General features: G+C 45.0%; 1 protein-coding gene across 4 annotated transcripts in view; it reads right to left on the bottom strand.

The window, feature by feature from the left end:
• RPTOR (regulatory associated protein of MTOR complex 1) overlaps positions 1 to 20,106 on the bottom strand; it is a 135,903-nt gene extending 115,797 nt beyond the window's left edge. For 2 of the 4 annotated variants that reach the window (XM_068654649.1, XM_068654647.1), the window contains exons 1-3: positions 19,472 to 20,106; positions 12,427 to 12,529; positions 9,565 to 9,647 (exon numbers count right to left, since the gene is read on the bottom strand). In XM_068654649.1, the coding sequence (XP_068510750.1) occupies positions 9,565 to 9,647; positions 12,427 to 12,529; positions 19,472 to 19,633 (348 nt within the window). In that variant the 5' untranslated portion in view covers positions 19,634 to 20,106. The remainder of the gene's footprint in view (positions 1 to 9,564; positions 9,648 to 12,426; positions 12,530 to 19,471) is intronic. The other 2 variants (XM_068654651.1, XM_068654650.1) reach the window with 1 other exon arrangement.
• Between the last annotated feature and the right edge of the window lie 1,613 nt (positions 20,107 to 21,719).

Consider the following 21,719-nt stretch of genomic DNA (forward strand, 5'->3'; position numbering starts at 1 on the left):
TCCTCAGCAGTTACCAGCAGCTACGTACCGCCAGCTTGCTCCAGGACGTACAAAAAATTGACCTACCAGCCTACACGGTTTGGGAAGAAGCCCTCCCTTTTTATTGAAATAAACAAACAGTTTGAGATGGCTGTGCAAACAATTGTGTGTTTATAAACAACAAGAATTGGTAAAAACTTCAGTCTGCTTCTCACGCCAGATGCCTTTCCTCTGTCTGGTAGTTTGGTGGCTCTGACAGGTCACACCACAAAATACGCTAACAGGATTTTAAGTACAGACCAGGACACATCTTTAAAACCTACTTAGTCAACACAACTCCTAAGCGACAGTGTCATTTTAGTGCTATTCCATCTTTATAACCTCTATTTTAAGAGCTCTTTAAAGTTTCAGGCTCTTCCTCTTCTTGTTTCTTAGATATTAAACCAGGACGTAACGCCGAGCCCAGTTTTGGCTGCAGGACCACAGTCGGGTGTGTGAATGAAAGCTGAAACCGGCTGCTTTTATATTCTGCTCAACGTGCATTGTCCTCAACAGGAGGTTCAACAGGTGGGACTGCTGTCCTGCGCTCCTGCTGGGCTAAGAAGGTGATCTTCTCAAAACTAAATAATAATTTAGTAATTTCAGGTTTTCCTCTGATTACAAAGCAATTGCTTCATGAAGTGATGTTCAGATTAAGGAACATCTTAATGGGTTAGGAGAAGGAAAAACAATCATCCAGAGCTCTACGCTTTAAGAGAGGAGTTAAAATATTTCGGGCTTTTTTCATTCTGCCTGAGCTACGAACAAGAATACAAATGTAAAGAGTTTTCTCTCTCAACGCTCTAAGTTTTGTGCAAAACAGATGTTTAGGCAGTAAAAAGCTTACGTTGCCTAGTAAAGCACCATTTGCACATCCAAGTTTGCAGTGACAGAACCCTTGTCCAGTGGATCCCAGTGCTATTTACCAAAGCACCAGGGGCAATGCGAGTGGACCTGCAGCAGGCTCCCCCCCGTCTGTAATCGCCAGCGATTCACCACTCTCCAGGGAACACAAAGACAAGGTATTTTTAAATAGGTCACGCAGAGGCTGGGTGGTAATTACAGAAAAACGTTAATCAGATTTGAGCAGGCAGAGCTGCTTATCTCTGTCAAGAAGCCTTGCTAATATCAGGTCTTTCTTCACATCTTAGGACAAACAGACATTCAGAGCACAATGGTTGTATGGAAATACTCCAGCATACAGAAGTCTTGCTTCTCCGCCAATTCTGGCCTCGCTTTGATGACAAAATACAAAACAAACCAGGAATTACACAGCACGTGGATGGATCTCATTGTCAGAAGGCTATGGAAAGCGAAACAAGAGAAAGCCTGGTCGCTGAAGTCTTGCATTCATACAAAGGATCCTGATATTGCTAGGAGGTCCTGGACCGTACCCCCAGCACCTGAAAAGCATCTCAGAGTTAGTGTCGGGGAGTCCCACCCTGGCAAGGTGGGCCCAATGCTGCCCGAATGAAGTGTGTGGCAGGGGAAGGGAATAGGTAAAATAAGAACCTGCTTCTTGCCCCTGTGCCCTCAGCAGTTGAGAGGTGTTTTTCACTATTTATCATACTCACAATTTGTGTTTTTCTGGCTAAACTACCCATTCTTTCAGAGGAGCATTTTATGAAATCAGCACAGGGCTAACAAACTCAGAACGACACCACAACAACTTTTCAGACAGAATAACGACAGAATGCTTTTGGCAGTTATACTTGTTGACCCCCTGTTCTCTGACGAACTTTTTTTTTTTCCAAAAAAAATGTTAATTTTTGCTGAAGACGGTTGATCTTTAACAAGACAGCAAAGGATTGATACAGCAAAATTTTGCAGAGCCCAAAATAGCTGCCAAACTCAAGCGGCTCTTGGGAAATAAACACAACAAACATAGCCCCCTTAGGAAAACCTGGTTTTGTTAAACAAGGTCACAGCGTTGGGCTTCTTTCCCTTTTTTCCTTCTTCTGTTTTTGTTACCTGTTCCTATGTCTACTGAATAAGGAGACCAAGTACACATTTTTCCATTTCCCTCTTTGGAATTCTGTAATATTTCTTTTACAGGAGCAATTAGTATTTGTTGTTGTTTAACAAGAAAAACCCCACAGAAATAAAGGAAAAGTATGACTCAGAGAGAGACCAATAATTAGGTCATGTGTCCAATTAGTTTTCGTGCTTAAGTAGTTACTCTTTAGGAAATGCTCAACCTTTGATGTGCAGCAGGCAACCTACCAATTAATTAGGCAGAAGGAAGCAATGCAAGGAATGAAACCTCAGAAACCGTATCAAAGCCCAGAGATATCTAATGAGGGGAACAACAGCATCAACAACAGAAAACATGCACGAGGAGGTAGACGCTTCAAATGATCTTCAAGTATCTTGGCTGCGCTTCCTTTTAAATTAAGACAAAACTGTTGGGAAGCAGACGAGAAGAAAGAAGGAAGAAGCCTCGTTTGATCAGAAAAGCATCAGTTTCCTTGAAGACTTGCCAGAAAAAAAAATTATATATATAATTTCTCTCTATTCTATGAGACGTTTCCCCAGACATTGTCACTCACTGGTGGAAGCAAGCTGCAAGAGGCACCACACACCATCTGATATTCAACTGGGGAAAAAAAAAAAAAAACTATTTGAAAAGCTGCAGAGTTAAGCACCATGGGACGTACATACTGCTAAGAGCCAGACACCAACAACACAGAAGAAAACGATGATACAGCCAATGAACGTTTCTGTTAATGCTGCATGGGGAAGGGAAAGGGATGCCCACTGGGGACTGGCTCTGAGTTTGTCGTTCCCTTAGGCCAGGCTCCTGCCATGGTGGCAGTGCAAGGTTGCTGCAGTCACTGCTCCTCAGCTCCGGCTCCTCTTTGAGCTGAGGGAAAAATGGGTGCAGCCACATCGATTAACGGCGTGGAAACACCTAGGACATACCTTGATCTGCCAGACTAATGAGTTCAGATACGTTACTAATATGCGATGTTAATCTAAGTTATGCAGTTCTCTTATTGATGCTCCATCAGGAACAGAAGCCAGCTTGCTGCGTGACAGCACCCACAACATTTATTTACACACTGCCCTCAGTGCCAGGGACACTACAGATGCAGCAATTCTCAACTATCAATACCCGTTTTCAAGCCAACATCTCCAAAAGTTAACCAGAAATACATTTAGTCTGGCCTTCCAGATCTCTCCAGCCCTTCCCCTACCAGATATTTTCATTCCCCATCACAGGCCACTCTCCTTCACTCCCGTGAGGTCCATTCAAGTGGAGCTATAAGGAAATACTAACACGAAATCCCATTAGGCAATCAAAACACAGCATTAGTGGAGATGATTGTCTTTGGGAAAGAGAAAAAAAAAGGAAATGGAGAGAAGAAAGAGACAACAGTGTAGCACCTGAATTAGAAGAAAATCAATACTGTAATTGACCGACTCTTCCTTTGTTTTATTTAGGCAAGTGGCTGGGAGAAAAAAAATTCTGTGGGATGGAACATTTGAAGCTCTTTGGCTTTGCTGGTGTTGGTTACTGCAAAGTAAAGAAGTCCCAGAGCTGCTCGCCTTAAAGGACAGGAGGGGGAGTGGGGGAAATAGATGTTGCCCAGATGACAAACAGACCTTGCTGTGGCTACATCCTACAGAGAGGCACCGACCTCTCGTGCTCCTTTAACTGACTTATCAGAGGGTGTAAAAATTTCTCTCACCAAAATCCTCTTTATGTCAGTTCGCTAGCTAATGATCCAAAACTCACTTAAATTCCTTCTCGAGCATTTCAGAAGACTCTTACTTGCTCCCCAATTTTTGTTAAGAATTACAAAAACCTCTACTGGTGCTCCTCCTCTTTGAAGCCTCCAAATCTTATTTCTTTCACTGATCTCATATACCAACAGAACTGACCTACGACCTTACGCTCCGGGCTGTTCCAAACCCATTTCCCTCCGTACATTCTCTTCCATCTGCTCATCACATCTTCAAAACTCCCCTGGAAGCACTTGCTGCTTGTTCCTGTCTTGTACCATGCTGCAACATCTCCCAACACGCACACTTAGGCTTCTGGTACATTAAGACCCTATCACATTGATTGCTATTATTTTTTATTTTACGGTCCCTCTGTACCCTCCTATTTGTCTACCTCAATCCTATTCGAAGAAATTCTTTATCCAGAGGGCGGCGAGGCACTGGCAGAGGCTGCCCAGAGCAGCTGCGGGTGCCCCATGCCTGGAAATGCTCGCGGCCGTGGGCAGCCTGGGCTGGTGCCCATGGCAGGGGGTTGGAGCTGGACAGGCTTCCAGGTCCTTTCCATCCCAAAGCCTTCTGTGATTCTCTAAATCTCTTTCAGGTCACAAGCTGTGCAGCACTGCTTCCATTTCATCTGTACAGCACCTTGCTTAAGCCAGCCTTCCTCCAGCAGTGGTGCTACCATTAAAAACAAAATTAAGCCTTACGGAACCACCCCTGTGGGAGACACAAACACCCCTCATTTGTCTCACAGCTAGCTGTGCAAAGACAACTGCATGGCACAAACACTCAGGAAAAGAAAGGTTTTATAAAAATGGAGAACACCGATTTTAGACGAGACCAGCCCCCCTGCCCCCCCTGTTAAAAAGGCTCTTCACAAGCAACAGAGGAATGTAAGCGCCTCTGAGCTGGCTTTCTTAACCTAACCTCTGCTCAGGAAGGATCACAAACAGCATTTTTTGACCTTCCAGTGGCAGGACTTGGAAAGTTTCTGTAAGGGAATAAAGAACAGTGTTGTAAAAAGCATTTGGTGTAGGAGGGCCACTGGGATTCCTCTGGACTAGCAGAAATCACAACAGAAGTGTCAAAATTGAGTGTGGTAAGAGAAAGGGGAAAAATAACACCCCGTGAATTTTCTGGGCAGTTCTGAGTTAAAAAAGATGGTCAAAAGCCATAGCTGACAAAAAAAAAACACCCTGTAATTCCATGCAAATTTAATGAGCAGATGCTCCAGACTACTTCACACCAGCTCCTGAATTATGTAAGCCGCGCATCATTCAACCTGCAGCTCTGCCTTTGGCTGCACAGCCCCGCGCTCATTCAAAGGTAAATGCACAGGAAGAGAGACAAAGGCAAGTAATGGTCCTGGAAAGCCAGAAAGCCAAGTAATGAGACTTTTATTACAAGAAGGGGGGAAAAAAATTGTCTGGCACCCTTCTAAGCATGAAGCCAGAAATCACAGGCCAACCTCACCTAGGAGCATTTTCCACGTTTACACGGGGTAATTGGGGCTTTTCATACAGAGGTACTGCAGCCTGGTTCAGACAGCTCCAGCCAAGAGGATGCAGAAAAAATTCTCTCAAACCAGCCTGCAGGAACAGCAGAAAGCTGAGCAGCACCTTCATGCTCTCCACTAACCCCTCTGCTCCAGCCCCCAGTCCCAGGCTCTGCCCAGAAATGGATGTGAACTGGGACTTCAGCAACAGCTTCTGCTGATGAAATCCCACACTTGGCTACTGCATCACTGCAGGAACACTGAACTCACGGAGCATTATTCCTAAGTTAAAAGTCAACAGACTCTAAAAACAGGGAAGTCACTGCTTTTTGAATGGTGCAACACGTGATGCTGCCAAAACTAAACGTGCACACGAACACCACGGGAAATATTTGTTACTCACTGCCAGCACAGGCAAAGTACTGCCCTTGCTGGTCGTTCACTACAGCACCACACCTGATCCAGGCAGAATTCTGCAAAGGGTAATGAAAGACCAGAAGCAGAGAAATGCCATTTCCATGCGATCAATATCTTATCTAAATACTTTAAGTACTGAGCACATGAAGAATCTCCAAAAGAATCTCAACGCACATTTTATTGTAGGCAATTAAAGTGATGGAAGGCGCTGTCCGGCTAAAGGCTCTCCTTTTCCATGGGCTTCTCCTGGCACTGCCTGCTGAAACCTTCAGCCTGGGTCCTGTAACTGGAAATCCCAGTTCTGCTCAGCTGCTCCAGCCATTCCCTGATCCATCAGCCCACAGATTCCCCCAAACACCCAAAGGGCAGCTGCAGGGAAGGCTTTCCGCGGAGCTGCACTATGGGGTCCTGTGCTCCTAGCCTCCCCTACCTTTTCCTCATTTCATTCTCAGCTGCTTAGGCAGCCCCCCTTATCCCCTATCACCGAGCCTCCTTTCCAGATTACCCTCAGGTTTCACCCCTTCTATGCCCAGTGGAACTCAAAGCCCATGGCAATACTGGAGAAGGGCTCTCATTTTTTTCTCCCCATTTTTTCACTAGCTCCTCAATCATCTTTGCACCGAATTGCAAGGCCTCTTACTTGTTCAGACAAAAACCTTCAGAGATAAATTCTTCATTGTGTGCCTGCAGCTTTGTCATCTCCTACTTGCTTCCCCCAGTAAAAATTTTCATTTGAGAATTGCAGTGAAATGACTGAATATTGTTTAACCGCAGTATTTTGCAGATGAAAGAATGGCTGAAGTGTTTCTTACTCCTGCAGCACACAAATTTATGTAGCTACACAACAATAAAGCAAAGTCTTAAATTTAATCAGAAGAAATACTTCAAGCAATGGCAAGCTGATAAATTATTTAGAAAGGGGCTCAATAAGACCTAGAGGGAAATTGGCATCAGCTGTGCAGCCTGGGAGCTCCCAGAAACAAAGAATTTCCATCCTTGTCCCTTCTAAGGCTTTTTCACCTAAGCTATTTGTATTTAACAAAAATGGGCATTTATTCAAACATCATCTTACAATTACAAGCAGACAAGAGCTGCACTGGTAGTGGTGTTAAAGGACTTTTCACACAGCATTTATTATTGGGACAGTACTGGAAGGACTGACAAGCCATTTACCAGCAGATACCACTATTTGTGCATTCACAATACGATATTGATGCTAGGCACTTCCTAGCTTAAGGACCCACAGTAACAAGCCAGTAACACCAACTATTTCAGAAGATTTTAATGATTTGGTCTTTTTCCAGACTGCCTAGTTTTCCCAGAATTGTCTTCTTCCCATCAATTCTTCAACCATTCCAAAACACTGAGAACTAGACAAAACTAGATGTATTAGTATTTATATGAAAGGTCTAGGAAATTCAATAATGTTCCTATTGTTTTATTGCAGATGGCACATCAACTTCTCTTTATTACTGCAGAAAACTCAAGAGCCCTGTAGAGTGCAATAAAACGGTACGTGTTTAGCTTCGCAATGTTTCAAAGGGCTGTGATTTACTGCTACGAACCAGGCACCTTGCACACAAACATCTGAGTTCAGTAATTGCCTCATGTTTTGTGCAAACTCTACAAGGCAGCGTGAGGTCAGCCCACACACAGAGTACCTGCTGCTCCTCGATGCCTGTCCCTCATCCTCAGTAATACGGACTCTGTTATTAAAGAGCTGGGAAAGGTTTGTTGTCACCTTTGCATCAAGATGTTTTACTTCTCCCATTCGGTCGCAGGCACTGTTTATATTTTCTGCCAAATCTCTGGGCTGCCAGATAGATTAAAAAAATTGCCAATGCACCAAAAGGAAAAACACCAAAGTAAATTCTTCTGTCTTAAATATACACCATACTTACACGCTTCAAGACAAACCCTTCGTATATAAGTACACTTCCAAACACTTCTGGAAAAAAGCATATCCACCGAATATTCACATTTGAAGTGTTATGTAGAAAGCTACCCACAGATTTAGCAATGTAAACATCTCGCCACTAAACACAGCACTTCTCCTCCAGGTAACACATCCAGCCTTCGCTGAACGATGAACTCAGTTCTCAGCAGCCAACCCTGAACAAGGGGGTAGGGAAGTATCGCACACAGGCAAGAAATAAAGAGCCTGCATTACATGTATTTCTTCTCAAACTGCTCTGCATATATTATTTCCATCAAGCTTGAGTTAAAAAGCAGAAGAGGGACTCAGAATGCATACAATGAAGTCCTTCACCAGCATCCTTTATAAACCACACGCACCAACAACTCTTTTTTTGGTGAAAAATATTCTCAGCATCTGGCAAAAGAAAAAAATTTTTACTGTTGCAAAGATAACCCCAAAGCCATTTATCTTTTATCTGGAAGTACTGGTCCTTTATGAAGGAATGGAAGATGTGGGGAAAGAAAACAAAATCAACCCCCCCCAGCTCTCCAGAAGGTGCAGCTCCCTGCAGGAACAGCCCCTCAGAGCTGGTAAGTTCTGCGCTCACACAAAGCATTGGCAGTGGCGATCTATCTTTATTGATTTTATAAATTACGAAGAAACGAGTAAACAAACATAACCCAGCACAGTTTAAATAGAAAGATCGGTTGAAGATACCTAAGGACACCGCTAACACAGACGCCTTCTCAACCACTCTTCCTATACTGAGGACAGGAACACGAGAATAACTTTGCCAGTTGCAGATCACACTTAAACCATCCACCAACAAACATTACAGAGACAGTCAGTTGGTCATACATTAAATAAGGTAGCGAGCAATGTTAGAAGCAGAAAATATAGTCCCAGTGCTGACAAAAATGCTCATTAATACTGAAGTCAATTTAAAATGAAGAGATCAAACAGCGTCCCCTCTAAAACATCTCCCTAAAATGAAGATCAGCTTAAGGCGCATCATAAGGGGAAAAAAAATAAAGGCAAATCTACAGGTAGGTTCATTCAGTGAAGTTATTATTTCTGTTTGGGTTACACATTACTTATAATCATAAATTTATGCTTTAGTAGCCAATAGTGTAGGTACTTTGAAGAGCAGTATTTATGTGTATACCCTACAACACACCGATAAGGACAAGAACACACCGGGAAATGTTAATAGCGAGGATGATTCTAGAGTTTGGTTTTTATACCTATTTGAAAAATGCTGCAGACTTCAAACTTTATTTAGATCTTATGTAGCTTATTTACTGAGACATACAAAACTGTGGATATTGAAACACCCAGCAGTAACAAACTTCCCTCAGAAGTGATACTGAAATGTTACAGAGCAGAAAATAAATAACCAGTAAGGAGCATGTTTAACTTCTGCTTTGTTACTAGTATCCAAAGCAGTCACTTTCAAAAACTTCTATACACATTGTATTAGTTCTATACAGATACAATTAGCAGTTACCAAAGGTCTCCAGTTACATTTTACAACCAAACCAACAGCCTTCCCTGGCTACTGACCATACAACGTTTACTTTTTCCCATCAGAAGATTAACAAAGTACCCATGACTGCTGAGACACATACTTTTGAACTAGCTGAGGCCAAATATTTTTATTACAGATGAAACCACAAAACTCAGAATGAAAAACCTGTGAACACCTCAAAAAATAAAGACGGGAGAATATAAATTAAGTTCTACAGCTGAGTTCTTATCTAAAACATCCCACACATGATTGAAGAAGTGCTAGCCAAGAAGTATCCGCTAGAAACCTTGGGATTTTGACAGCCTGCAAGAACGTGTTCATCCTGATGGATGACAGAAGCAACAAATGCTGCAAGAGCGCCGTGCCACACAATAGCACACACCTCAGTTTTCTAAGTTGAAAGTCTACAGTGAAGGGGTGTCACGCCTATAGATGCTGAGGGGGAGCCCAAGGAATACTTACTCTTGGCTGCCAGTTTTCATACTGCTTCTGTAAGTTCGCCCCAATGGTTTCCAGAGCTTTTTGAGGACCCATTGATAGGGGATCTAAGAAACAAAACACACATGAGTCTTTTTGACCACGATTGAGTCGTTCAGCTTACCAAGAGGATGACATTACTTCCAGTTCCATGTGCATTTACACCTGTAGCTACTTCGCATTATGTTTCTGTAAAATCCGGATCTACAACCTTGGAGACCAAAGCCTACTGACAAGAGCAGCACTCCTTGCAGAACAAAGGCATCAAAGCTTTCTGCACTGCTCCTCTCCAGCGTTCTGCATGCAGGAGAGGGCATTTAGTGATAACTTAGTGCAGATTTCTTTCCTGCATTCATTTTAAAATTCATCAACATTATATTCTTCATGGAAGTTATTTAGGTATAACACCAAAAAATTATCCTCAAACTCTCCACTCAGATGCAAAGTAAAAACCATTAGAACCTGACAGATTTGGAAGATTTCTCTCACTAAGGTAATAAATACAAATGTTTGAAAGGGAGGAGGAAAGGCTTAACATTTGTGTCTTTTAATACTAAAAAAATGTTTCTGTAGTAAATAATGACAATTGAAATAGCTTACACAAACATTACAAATGGTGTATAGCCTCTGAAGCAGTAAGCAATGGTAGTAAATGAAGCAAGATTGTTTTTATTAGAAAAAAATGTTTATCATCAAACATATAACCATTTTAATAAGTTAATTTTATCACTAGATAATTACCACAATCCATAGCAATATAATTTCAGCTTATGTGCTCATTCAAAAAAGCATGGCCGTATAATTGACAAGTTTCAAAAAAAAAGCCTAGAAGCTAATATTTTGCAATTTAATACAAATTATTTTTAAAAGCAATTAACAGATTCCATTAAGTTTTTAAAATCAACTTTATGAATACTCTACCTTATACTATTAGAAACAAAACCTAATAAAGCTTGATGAAGGCAAGATTTTATGAGTTATTTTTCTCAAATGCATAAAAACTAGGATTTTGCTGAAGTTATCGTATTCTTTTGTAGAATGATTTAAGGTAATATATCATTCACATTTTTCCAGACATACTGAAAACAAATAACCAGCAGTAGTAAATGGGCTTCTTGAAGTCTAAGCAGACAATTTATTTTCTTCAGCTTAGCTTCAGCTCTTACTCCACAAGTGTAGCCAGGAGCATCACCAGACAAAAATGAGTTCTCCAGTCCTCTCTATAAAGCCTGCAGTTTCAGCACTCACTGACATACATTTCAGAAATGTTTCTACACACTGCAGTAATCTTTGTCACTCCGAACTGCACCAGTCCCCTTGCTTTTTAAGGCAAGTTTCACGAGAGACCCTTGAGCTGCAGGACAGCAGCATTGGCACTGATGCTACTAAAAGGACTCACACTGCCTTGTGAGACCTTTTGTTAGTTAATATGCCATCAGCTACTGCTCAAACAACAAAAATGTAGCATAAATACACCAGACATTTATTTATTGTGTCCTTCAAAAGGACCAAGCTGAACGTTAAAAAAAATATTTCAGATCCACTCTGACAGCAGAGGAATACCGTTAGTGGACTTTGGAGTACCGAGCACTAGACAATGCCCTTCCTGCTCTAACAAAGTACACTGGTGCCACTCCAAGAGGCAAACAAGAGAAGAAAATCTTCTGTTTCCCTCAAGACTCTTGTACAGCAGAAAAAACAGTGGGTGTTTTTGCAGATTACACAACTTTACATTTCTGAAAACAGTAGAAATGGAAAGGAGTGCTTGTGTACACACACTAAAAATTTAATTTAAAAACTGCATTCAAAATTCTCTTTGTTGATGATAATCACTAATAACCTTAACGACTCTGCAACACTCCTCATTCTCTTTGCTCTCTACCCATGTACCAGTGAGAAATGAGAGCTGTTCTCTCCACTGAAGAGACATATTTGTTAGTGAATGCTCATGGCTTTTTAATTGCTTTAAAGTCATCAGCATTTTTTGGTTTAAAAAACAAAATGAGACACTGCAGATTCATAAAGCAGGTTAGAAACGAAATGTTCTGAAAGTTGTTTTTTAAGAAGTTCAGTTTATACAATGATTAATTTGCCACTGTAGCCCATTATAAGGCTCAGTATTTGGGATTACGGGGCTTTGCGTCTTACTCGCTGAAGACTGAACATTTTCAATTCCTAGATAAAACCCAAATCTCTTCGTTTTCTTACACAAGGTAATTCCTTTCAATATTATTTCAGATTTATCTCATCTTGAAAATCTCCAAAACCAAGGAAACTTTTCACTTCCTAATGAAAAAAATAGAAATTTAATCCGATGCTGCATCAAAGTATCAAGCCCTTGTGTTAGCACTGCTAGCAAGAGATTTTTGGGAATAATTCCAGGTTTTCTGAATTTATGTACCCAAGTCAAATAGCCTCAGAGCAGTCACCTCGATCTGCAGTGAAGTCCATGCATGTTAAAGACCTATTTCTTGACTGTATGAGGCAGGGTTATTTTAAACCTTTGCAGAGCACTCTAAAGATGTAACTGCTCAGAGGTTTCCTTAGATACATTTTTTTAATATTTTTAATTCCTGTAGATTTACAAGTAAGTAGCTAATTAGCAGCCTTTTTTCCTCCATACTATCTCATTTTAGAATAAAGCAGGAGAGATGACCTATGGCAGCTGATACTGCTGGACACTTAATTAACTCGTATAGACATGGAAAAATCATAAACCAGATTTCCTTTTGTTCACCCTAGTTTTAAGTCCAGGAAACCGACAACTTTGCAATTACCATATATGCTACACCTCAGTATCTGTAAGACTGATGCAGTTATCTGGAACTCGGAAGATTCAAGACTTACCTATCCAACACTCCAGACGGGCACACGGAGTTGTTTTCACCACATCAGGAGGGTCCACGCCGACATTTAGGCACAAAACTAAGGCAACACTAACAGTCTTCATCTGGAAAGAAAAAACAGTAAAACGCTTACTTAGTGTAGAAGCTAAATAATTTTTGTGTTGAAGTCTACTATAACTTCTGAACGGTTTCAACTAAGTTTCGTTATCTGCTCTTTAACACAAACTATTTTAAGCAAGGCATGACTGATTACATTTTTTTTTAATAGAACAGTACTTCGAGATTTTACATTACTATTTTTATTATTATTTCCACAGCTCATTCTTCTTTTATACAGCATGGAAATGGATATCATTGGACTTCTATGCATCTTAAATTAGTCACTGTCCAACTGAAATGTATTATTAAAATATGGGAATATGCTACTCAGGGTCCCTGATCAATATTAGGATATAGTATGTCCTTTCTAATGCTGAAACCAAAAGCAATAGAAGGAAAAACCTCCAAGTGACTAACTAAACTCTACCAAAATGTTTAGTCCTTGTTTTTTGTTTCCATCACATGTAGCTAACCTGGATACATCTCGCAGACCTCTGAAATGACACAGCTCATAGAGACAAGAACCTTAGTTAGGTGCTTATAATTACCTGAAGAAGAGACTAAAGGATTTGGGTTTCAGGTTTTTATTTTTATTTTTTCATATTGCCACATTCAGAAGCCATCCTGCATTTTTCCACCTTTTATTCATTTTTCTAAAATTCTGCAGCAGGAGATGTTTTGGCAGGCAAAGCACATGGTGTTGAGCACTCCAGGTACGTATACCCCACACAAACAGCCCACAGCTGGATGGGAAACACGTTACCTTGAAGCTTCTAATCAGAAGTTTCCCCTTCGATTCACCTTAAATATTGGCAAACCCGGGAGCGGCTACCAAAGCTGAAAGCTCTAACCGGTATTTCTGACAGCATTAATCCACCTCTAATTACGTTTATTACGTGGCCCCCAGAATTGCACAAACTGCCACTACATCATGCTTTAAATCTGCCTCCCTGTAAGGATGTACGCAAACCCAGCATGACCAAGTATCATTTATATTATTTGGCTGCTTCATTCTCTCCTCTAGACTCCTTCAGCCTAACACCAACATACCAATAAGCCCATATCCTGATGCCAAGAAGGAAAACAAGAGAAGCAGCGCAGCTCGCTGGACTTCCATCGAGCGCTCGGCTCTTGCTTGTCTGAAGCCAAGCCACCCGCGTCTCGCTTCCCCAGGGTGCTCGTTACGATTCAGAACAGCAGGAAAAAAATCCAAAAGTGAGAGCCACACAACTGTATAATTTATACAGAAAGCAGAAAGTGGAGCAGGGAGGCTCGGGGAGCGGGCAGAGGAGCGCAGAGCCCCTTGGATGCGCTGCCTGCCACGCAGGCGCTTGGCCCCCCAGGCTGTGACCTGGTCCCACTCAGCAGGGACTGGGAATCGAGCGCTACTCTTCCCTTTTTAAATGGATCTTCCCTTTAGCAGACCAGCTACCAAGACACAAGAGGAGCACCAGGCCTGCCGAAACCTCTCCAGCTCCTTTGTAACGTTTACAAGGTGACGTCTTCACCAAGAGCTTCCCATTGCAAGGAAGCTTTTATAGGAAGTTTACGAGAAATACATTGTTTGAAAAAACATCCGTGTGCTTCTGCACGGTGATAAAAATAGCAGAAGGCAAAGAAAAACTTCAAGGTAACGTTAATAATGCAATACCTCTGCAGGCAGCCTCCACCATCTGTGGTCCGAAAGGTCGGTGCTTGCTGTGCCAGCAGGTACCAGGTTCCCAGCTCAACTCCTCCTTCGTGTTTGTTTCCCTTTTCTAGCCCGTCTCCCACACCAGTACCATGAAATCTCTGCACACACACACACGGGCTGTTCACCTGCCCTGAGAACAGCACCAGGAGGGAACGCCATCCCGAGATGTCCCCCGGGACTGGAGGTGGCCACGCGTGGCAGAGCTGCTCTTCAGAATAAAACTGACGAAGGTGGCTGAGGCACCGGGACAGCAAAGCAGCAAAATACGGCAGAAAACCTGAGGACCCACAGCACGCAGCAACTTGCTGAAGAGCCCTGCTGCCTAGGATGATCAGGAAAATGCTCCTGAATGTATTTTGGCTAAAGAACCCCTCATTCTCCTTCCTAGGCAAGTCTGTCTCAAAACTGAGCCACAAGGAACGATCAATGACCTCCCTCGGTTATCAGTGGCCTTACCGTGCTAACAGTCACCATCACAAACATTCACGAGTAGAAGATCAGCGCAGCAGCAAGCCAATTAAAGCAAGGCAGCAGAGAAGAAACGAGAACACCCCCAAAACTCTCAAAAAAAGAAAGACCCATGGAGAAAAACAGAAACGACGCTCCAAGGAAGGCTGCTGTCCTGGGATTTCTCTACCTGCACGAAGGCAGAGAGAAGCTTAAGAACCAGAAACGCCCTAACAAAGCATCTCCTAAAGGTTCACGTAACCCTCGGAAGCACTGCAATGTGCCCAGAGCTGCAGTACAGGAGTAGTTGTCAGCAGAACTGATCCACAGCCTTCTCCACGAGAAAAAAATCCCTATGGAGTCCCTGGTCTTGGAATACTCTGGGGAAAGAGCAGATTGATTAAATCCAGACAACTAAAGAAATGCACAATGAGGTATAGTTTTATTCTGTAGTCATTGACATCCCACAAGTTACCTTCACTAATAAAGCCTTGTGCCAGTGAGCATCTCTCAGAACTTTGTATCTTAAACTACACAAGAAAAACCATTTGAACTCGAAGTTGGGATGTAGCAGAACATCTCCAGGTTTTAATCTGAGCTTACCAGGAACACAACTGTAACTGGTATGAGGGAACAACTACCTCCACCACACAGACACCTCTCTACCAGCAATAAAATGAACTCAGAGAGTTCAAATGTTGGCTTCAGTCTGTTAAAAAACAAAACAAAAAAAACTTTAAAGCTTGATTTTAAGACATGTAGACAAATGTACCCCCACTACACGTTCACTCTGCACATTGAACCATCACAAAAAGTTCCGAATCATCCTGCAAGAAGTCTGCAAAACTCTTCAGAGCTGTTCAAGTCCTCTCTGCTTGGACAGAAAAGTGTCTGTAGACAGATGCAGTGCGAGCTTCCCAACTCGATTCAATCAATACCCAACGATCTTAATTCAAAACGAATCCTGCTCTGGGTAAGAGAAGACAAATCCGTAACTGGAGGACAGCGCTCATTACTTACAGCAGGGGGTTCGGCGGTGGGAGAAGCCGAGTTGCTTTGTTTTGGTTTGTGTTTCCAAAGCCATTTGTAAAGCAGCAGGTGCCCTACCTTGGCGTCAATTCGCACACCTTGCAGGGCAGCTGCTGCCCCTCTGAGCAACCATCAAGCCGCCACAGATTGCAGCCACAGCCTGGTGGGGGGGAAAACAGAGCCACACCACCCCCAGCTCCAGGGGCCACTCCACGGCAAAGGAGCAGAGTGCTCCCAGCCAGCCCAGGAGCTCACCCACACACTGGGGGAAGAGCAGAAGGCACACATCGTTTGGTTTTGACCCCAGACTAATGCCCAGGTTGTGAGTTTCTTACACACGAACACAGCTGACAGCCTGTGACAATGCAAAAGCCAACACAAGACAAATGCTTAGGATGCAATCAGCAGAACTGAAGCAAAGGCTGCCACCAAAACGTGACCTCGCACCCCGACGAGGTTCCCTCAGCTCACAGACACCCCCTGAACTGGACCTGGAGGAGAGAGGGAGATCAGCGGGCAGCCAAGCTCCTTCCAGTGCAGTTGTGGTTGGAAAGTCCAAAACAACCGCCTGAAGCTGAAATAATGTGCACAAGCTCCCAGTGCTATCGCCTCCGTTAACTTCCCCTGCCGTAGGAAACACGCACCGTGCAGGCAGGTGAGCTCTGCTTCTCTGAACCGAGGGCATCTGTATGCAGCACTGTTTTAATCTGCATTTCCATAGAAACCTAATTGTGCATTCCTCCTCTCATAAAAAGAGGATTTAATTCTCACTCAGCAAGTTATGAGGCAGCAAGAAAAAAATGCTACAGTCAAACTATTACAACTGGCTTTCTTACTTGCCACTTATTTTAGAAATCAATGTAAGTACGGCGTAGCCTCATTTAAATATTCTGAATTTGGTAGCAACTTGTCAGTAAAACCTGGTATCTTTGAAACCTCTTTATTTAAATCAAGTTTCACGACTTGACTGCTGCCGAGGCTGTGCGATTTAATTCAATACACAAAGCATAATTCCAAACCTCCTGTGTTAAAAATATACTTTAAATAAATAATAGATCAAAGCAGTGTCACTTTGATGGCATATGTAGTCCAGCGAAGCAGGAGACGAAAGATTAAATGTCTTCAGAGCAGTCCCTCCAGATGAAAGGGGGCGAGCGTGGTTCAGTTACTTTACCTAGATTTACTGCTGATTACTTTTCTTATTCGATTCTTCCTTCTTGCTGGATTCCTGCTTTCTAAAGAATCTTTAATTTCCTATAAGCTCTGGGTTTTTTAGAGCAACAACAACAAAAAAAAAAAGTCATTCCAAAAGTCATTCCCTTCCCAAACCTTAGTGGAATAATTTCCTGTAGCTATAGTGAAGTTAGGCTCACTCCTTAGCAGGGAGTGCTCAAGGTGATGTATAAGCACAAAACCTGCCCCAGCCTGTGTTTTTTTCATGATTCATAGGGAAAAAATGCTACAGGTTTATCTGCATCTCTAGCAAATACACATTCTGGTTGGTGGACCTTTAAGAATTTCTTAGTTTAGATATAGGCTCAGCCTATGCTGCCACAAGCAAATTTATCAAATGCTTTCCACACTTTCAAATCATAGCAAGAGATGAGTTACACCCCTCCAGCCCTCAAGAAAATCTTTCGATAGCACCTGGAGGAGAAGAACGCACATCTGGGGCAATGGGAGGTGGCTTTTGGAGCAAGGCAGCAGCAGACAAGTAAAGGAAGCTGAAGTCAGCTGGGGAGCACGACAAGCCAGCAGTCAGGTGGAGACAGAAAAGGAACCACTACGTGTTCTTAATTTGATTAGTGGCTACAGAAAGGTATCAGAGGCCTTGAATGCTGACCAAAACAAGCACGGCTGCAACATAGAATTCTGATCGGTGGGGAACAGAGCTCTAAAGAAACAGAAAACGAACGAGAAGAGTTCCTGAAGTCAGCTAAAACAACAAAACGAGAGGAATTATTTATAAAGCAAGAGAGAACAACTCAAGTTAAGTGAAATCAGGAGGAGGGGAGGAAAAATCTTGTTCTTAAGCAAAAAGTAATTATACATAATGGCAAATCATGTATCCAAACAATCCCTAATAAAGCTGTCCACAGGCACAACGTGATCAGCACGACTCATCTGGCTCTGAAGTTACTTGTTTCAAGCTCACAGTGAAAGCAGAAAGAAGCAAATGTGAAGTCTTCAGTTTATTCCGTTCTCTTCATTTACAAAAATAAAACTCAATGTCTTTGAGAATGAATTCCCTCAGGGCCTGATTTTGCTGAGCTCTGGGCCATGCCGACTGTTGTAACCACCGCTCTCTTCATTAAAGAGATTCCCTTTTACTGTAACAGGCACGTGAGACGTGCTACAACAGAGAGAAGGCAGCTGATTACTACTACCCCTGTACTCACGTTTATGCTGTAACCTATTGATCATCAAGGCAAAGTCGTTCCCGATTTAGAAAAAGACAGCTTGCAGATCATCAAGTAAGCAAATAGGAAGCTTCACGGGAAGGCAGAGGGATCACTAAAATAGACAAGCGAGCTCATCCCACCTCCACAGTCTAGTAGAGAAAATCGCTTTTTTGCCAAAACCCTTTAAAGAAGGCACACCACAAGACACTGTGTTCTACGGCTCATTTAAATTGGATCCTAAACCAAAAAATTCAATTCAGCCCATTAACGATCTGCCAAGTCAGATCCTTACTACATGGCTCTACTCAGACAATTCTGGCTCTGCCCGAGCCTTCCCCAGCACTTCTGAGCACAGGAACCATCGGGCGAACACCCCCAGGAACATCCAGATTACCACACAGCCCCCCCAGCCCTGCTCGTGGTGCCTTTGGGAAGAACTTCGAGGAAGGAGTTTCCAGCAGTTCCCAAGCTTAGGTCGCAGCGTTACAAACGGGATCATAAACGTAACAGGAATTCGGTCAGACAAAGAAATCATACAGGTTACGGACACAACTCCGAGACCTCGGGAACCCGGTAACAACTGAAAGCCAATTCCAAAACTGGAAGGCGTGGAGCTGATTATCCGCAGTGTTTGTTAGGTGTTTGCCTGTATATTTGTTTTAGCTTAGCCTAACTAAGGCAGGACACAAACATAGCACAGGGTTGAAGACGCCCTGGCAGAGATCTTTGCTTGGCCTTACCAGTGCAATACACAACACACCTACAAGAGCATCACCTTGCTGTAACACTCACTAGGTGCTTCATCTAATAATTGTTTTCTGCCTCCAAAATCATATAATCTCAGTTTCCTCTCAGACTGAGTCACACACACAAAGAACGCCTTAATTTTGTATCCCACATAACGTGCTGGTGGCGAACTTCGAAACCACAAAGCTTCCGTGCACCTCCAGCAGCCTCCTGCAAGGGCATTTCCCGTGCCTTGCTCCGGCGTCATTACCTGCCGATCCGCAGCGCTGCTTTAGCCCTCGTTAATTTTATTGCCTCCACTGAAGAACACCAAGTACCAATTCCATTTAAAGAGCTTAAAGGAGGGAGCTATTCAAACAGCATGTTACGGTGAAGTTGGAATCTGCATTTTCCATGCAATGCCCAGAGCTGGAAGGGGTCTTCAGGGATCTCCCAGCCCCACATTTGGGACCCGGCCGCATCCCTCACACACATGAGGGGCACCCAGGCTGAGGGCGCGTTGGGTGCGATCGGATCCCCCCCCGGGCCCCTGCCCTGAACGCAGCCCCCAGCTGGGAGCCCTCAGGGCACCGACTCCTTCCCCACACCCCCCACACCCCCCCCAAACCCCCCCTGCCCCTCAGCCTCACCCGGTCCTTCATCCTCCAGCTCTGCGCCAAGGACTTGGAGCCCTCGATCTTCTCGCAGTGCCTCTTCTTCATGAAGGCCAGGGGCAGGTTCCAGTCGCTCAGGTCGGACTCATCCTCCTCCCCCAGCCCCAGCAGAGGCGACTGCAGCAGCTCGGCCTCCATCGGGGCGGCGGCGGCGGCGGCCAACGAGTGCCCGGCGGCCCCGGCCCCGAGGACGGCCAAGGGCAGCGGGGGCGGCCAAGGACGAGCCCGGGGCAAGCGGCGCCTCACGCCCGGCGGCTCCGCGCCTCAGCCCCGTCAGGGCCCGGGGAGCGGCGGCGCCTCCCGGCCCCTCCGCGGGCCGAGCAGCGGCGGGGCCCGGCCCGGGGCCTCCCCTCGCCGCCTCTAGCCCCGCGGGCCCCGCGTTCGCTGCGGAGGGAGCCGCGCCCGGCCCATGGCGGCCCCGCGCTTCTCGCACACCGGAGACCGCGGAGCGGAGCGGATCGGCGGGGGGCGGAGGAGGGGACGGGGAGGTGGGAGGTGAGGAGGGGGGGGGGTGAAGGGGCGACGCGTCCCGCGGCACCGGCAGCCGCCTGGGCTCAGCACCGCGGCCAGGACGCGGCCATCTTGGCTCGGCCCACGATGCACCGCGCTACGGGCCGCCGCCTGGGACACGCCGCGCCGCGCGCGCGGTCGCCATGGTGACGGCGGGGCCCGGCTGAGGGGAGCTCCCCCCACACACCCCGCTCAGCTCCGGCCCTGAGGGGCCGCCCCTCGCCCTCTGCTCAGCTGCGGGGGGAAGAGATGGGGAAGGGTGAAACGGGCCCGCGGAGCCAGGGCTGGTGTCCCTACATGTGAGGAGCAAGGGCCTTGTCCTGAAAGTACCCCCCTTGCTATCAAATAAACAGGGGGTTAATTAAATCAAATAGTGCTCCTCGGGAAGGTCCTGTGTCTGCTCTTACCTGTAGTCAAAACCAAATGCATTCACATCCGTACATAAACATTCATGTCTCTACGTATACATTCATATCCATACATCTACATCCATATCCGTACATGTCTCTATATATACATTCACATCCATACACATACATCCCTGTCCATACACATACATCCACATCTCCACCTATACATCCATATCCATACATGTCTCCACATACACATTCATGTCTCTACATATGCATTCATATCCATACATAGCGTTTTAAAGCCGTAAAAAAGTATTTCAAAGTCTAGATCAAAGAATACACGTATAATTTGAGTTACACAATCATATTAATCACTGACACTATCAGTGTGTGTACATCCATGTGATAGGGCATACTCCAAAGACCTTTCTCCAGATGGCAAAAGGCCGCTCCACGAAGGCTCTGATCCTGGGGCAGCCAACATTGGCTTTTCCCATTTGCTTGGCTGGCTGAGCCGGTTCATCATTTATGGGTGCTTTACACAAAGTGCTTGTGGCCGTGGCTCTGCTCACCTTGAGCGAATTCCTAATGCCAACAGCAGCCGCACAAAACCGGAGCAGCAGTCCCAGCACGCTACCTGCAGCGCTGCCAGCAGCTGCCCGGCGCAGATGGGCCCTGGCATGGGCAGTGCTGGTTGCTAATCCCGGCTCCCGACAGCATTAGGGAGCGTGTGCCGGCGCCTGTCCCGCCGGAACGTGCTGCTCGGCAGCGCTGGAAGCCACAAATACCTCTGAAGGACACAGCTGGCAGAGGGCAGTGAGCACAGATGTGCTTCCCTTCACACAGGCAAAGCGTTAAAGCAGTGGCTGGTTAAGATACGGGCCGTGTGTTCTCACAGTGCCTCGGGCGAAGTCCATGGCCTGTGCCAGAAGAGCTGTGTTTGCCCCCTGTTCCTGCACAGACACATCCTTCCCCTTTATTTCAGGGATTTTGCTGAACCCCTGTCCTGCTCCCAAGGTTCCCAGTGCTCCCCATTCTGCCATCCCACCCACACCTGCACTGCTGCTCTGTTCCACTCAAACAGGGACAGGGAAGGTGTCAGGAGCAGGATGCCAGAGAGCAGAGCTGCAGTGATGGCTGGGCCAGGGGGACAAGGACCTGGGGGTGAGCACAGGCTGTGCAATCCCTGGCTGCGGCTGCTCTGGCCCACAGTGCTCCTGCGCAGCTTCCAGGCAGACCTCAGGCCTGAGCTTTGCCTCTCAACCTTGCTGTTCTGCTTATAGACCCACTCTGCCCTCCCTAATCACATCCGTCCTTGTCATTGCTGGCCAGGATTCCTCATGCTGCCAGTTTCTCCATGC

Source organism: Anas acuta, chromosome 18 (assembly GCF_963932015.1).
Source record: "Anas acuta chromosome 18, bAnaAcu1.1, whole genome shotgun sequence".
Taxonomy (NCBI): Eukaryota; Metazoa; Chordata; class Aves; order Anseriformes; family Anatidae; genus Anas; species Anas acuta.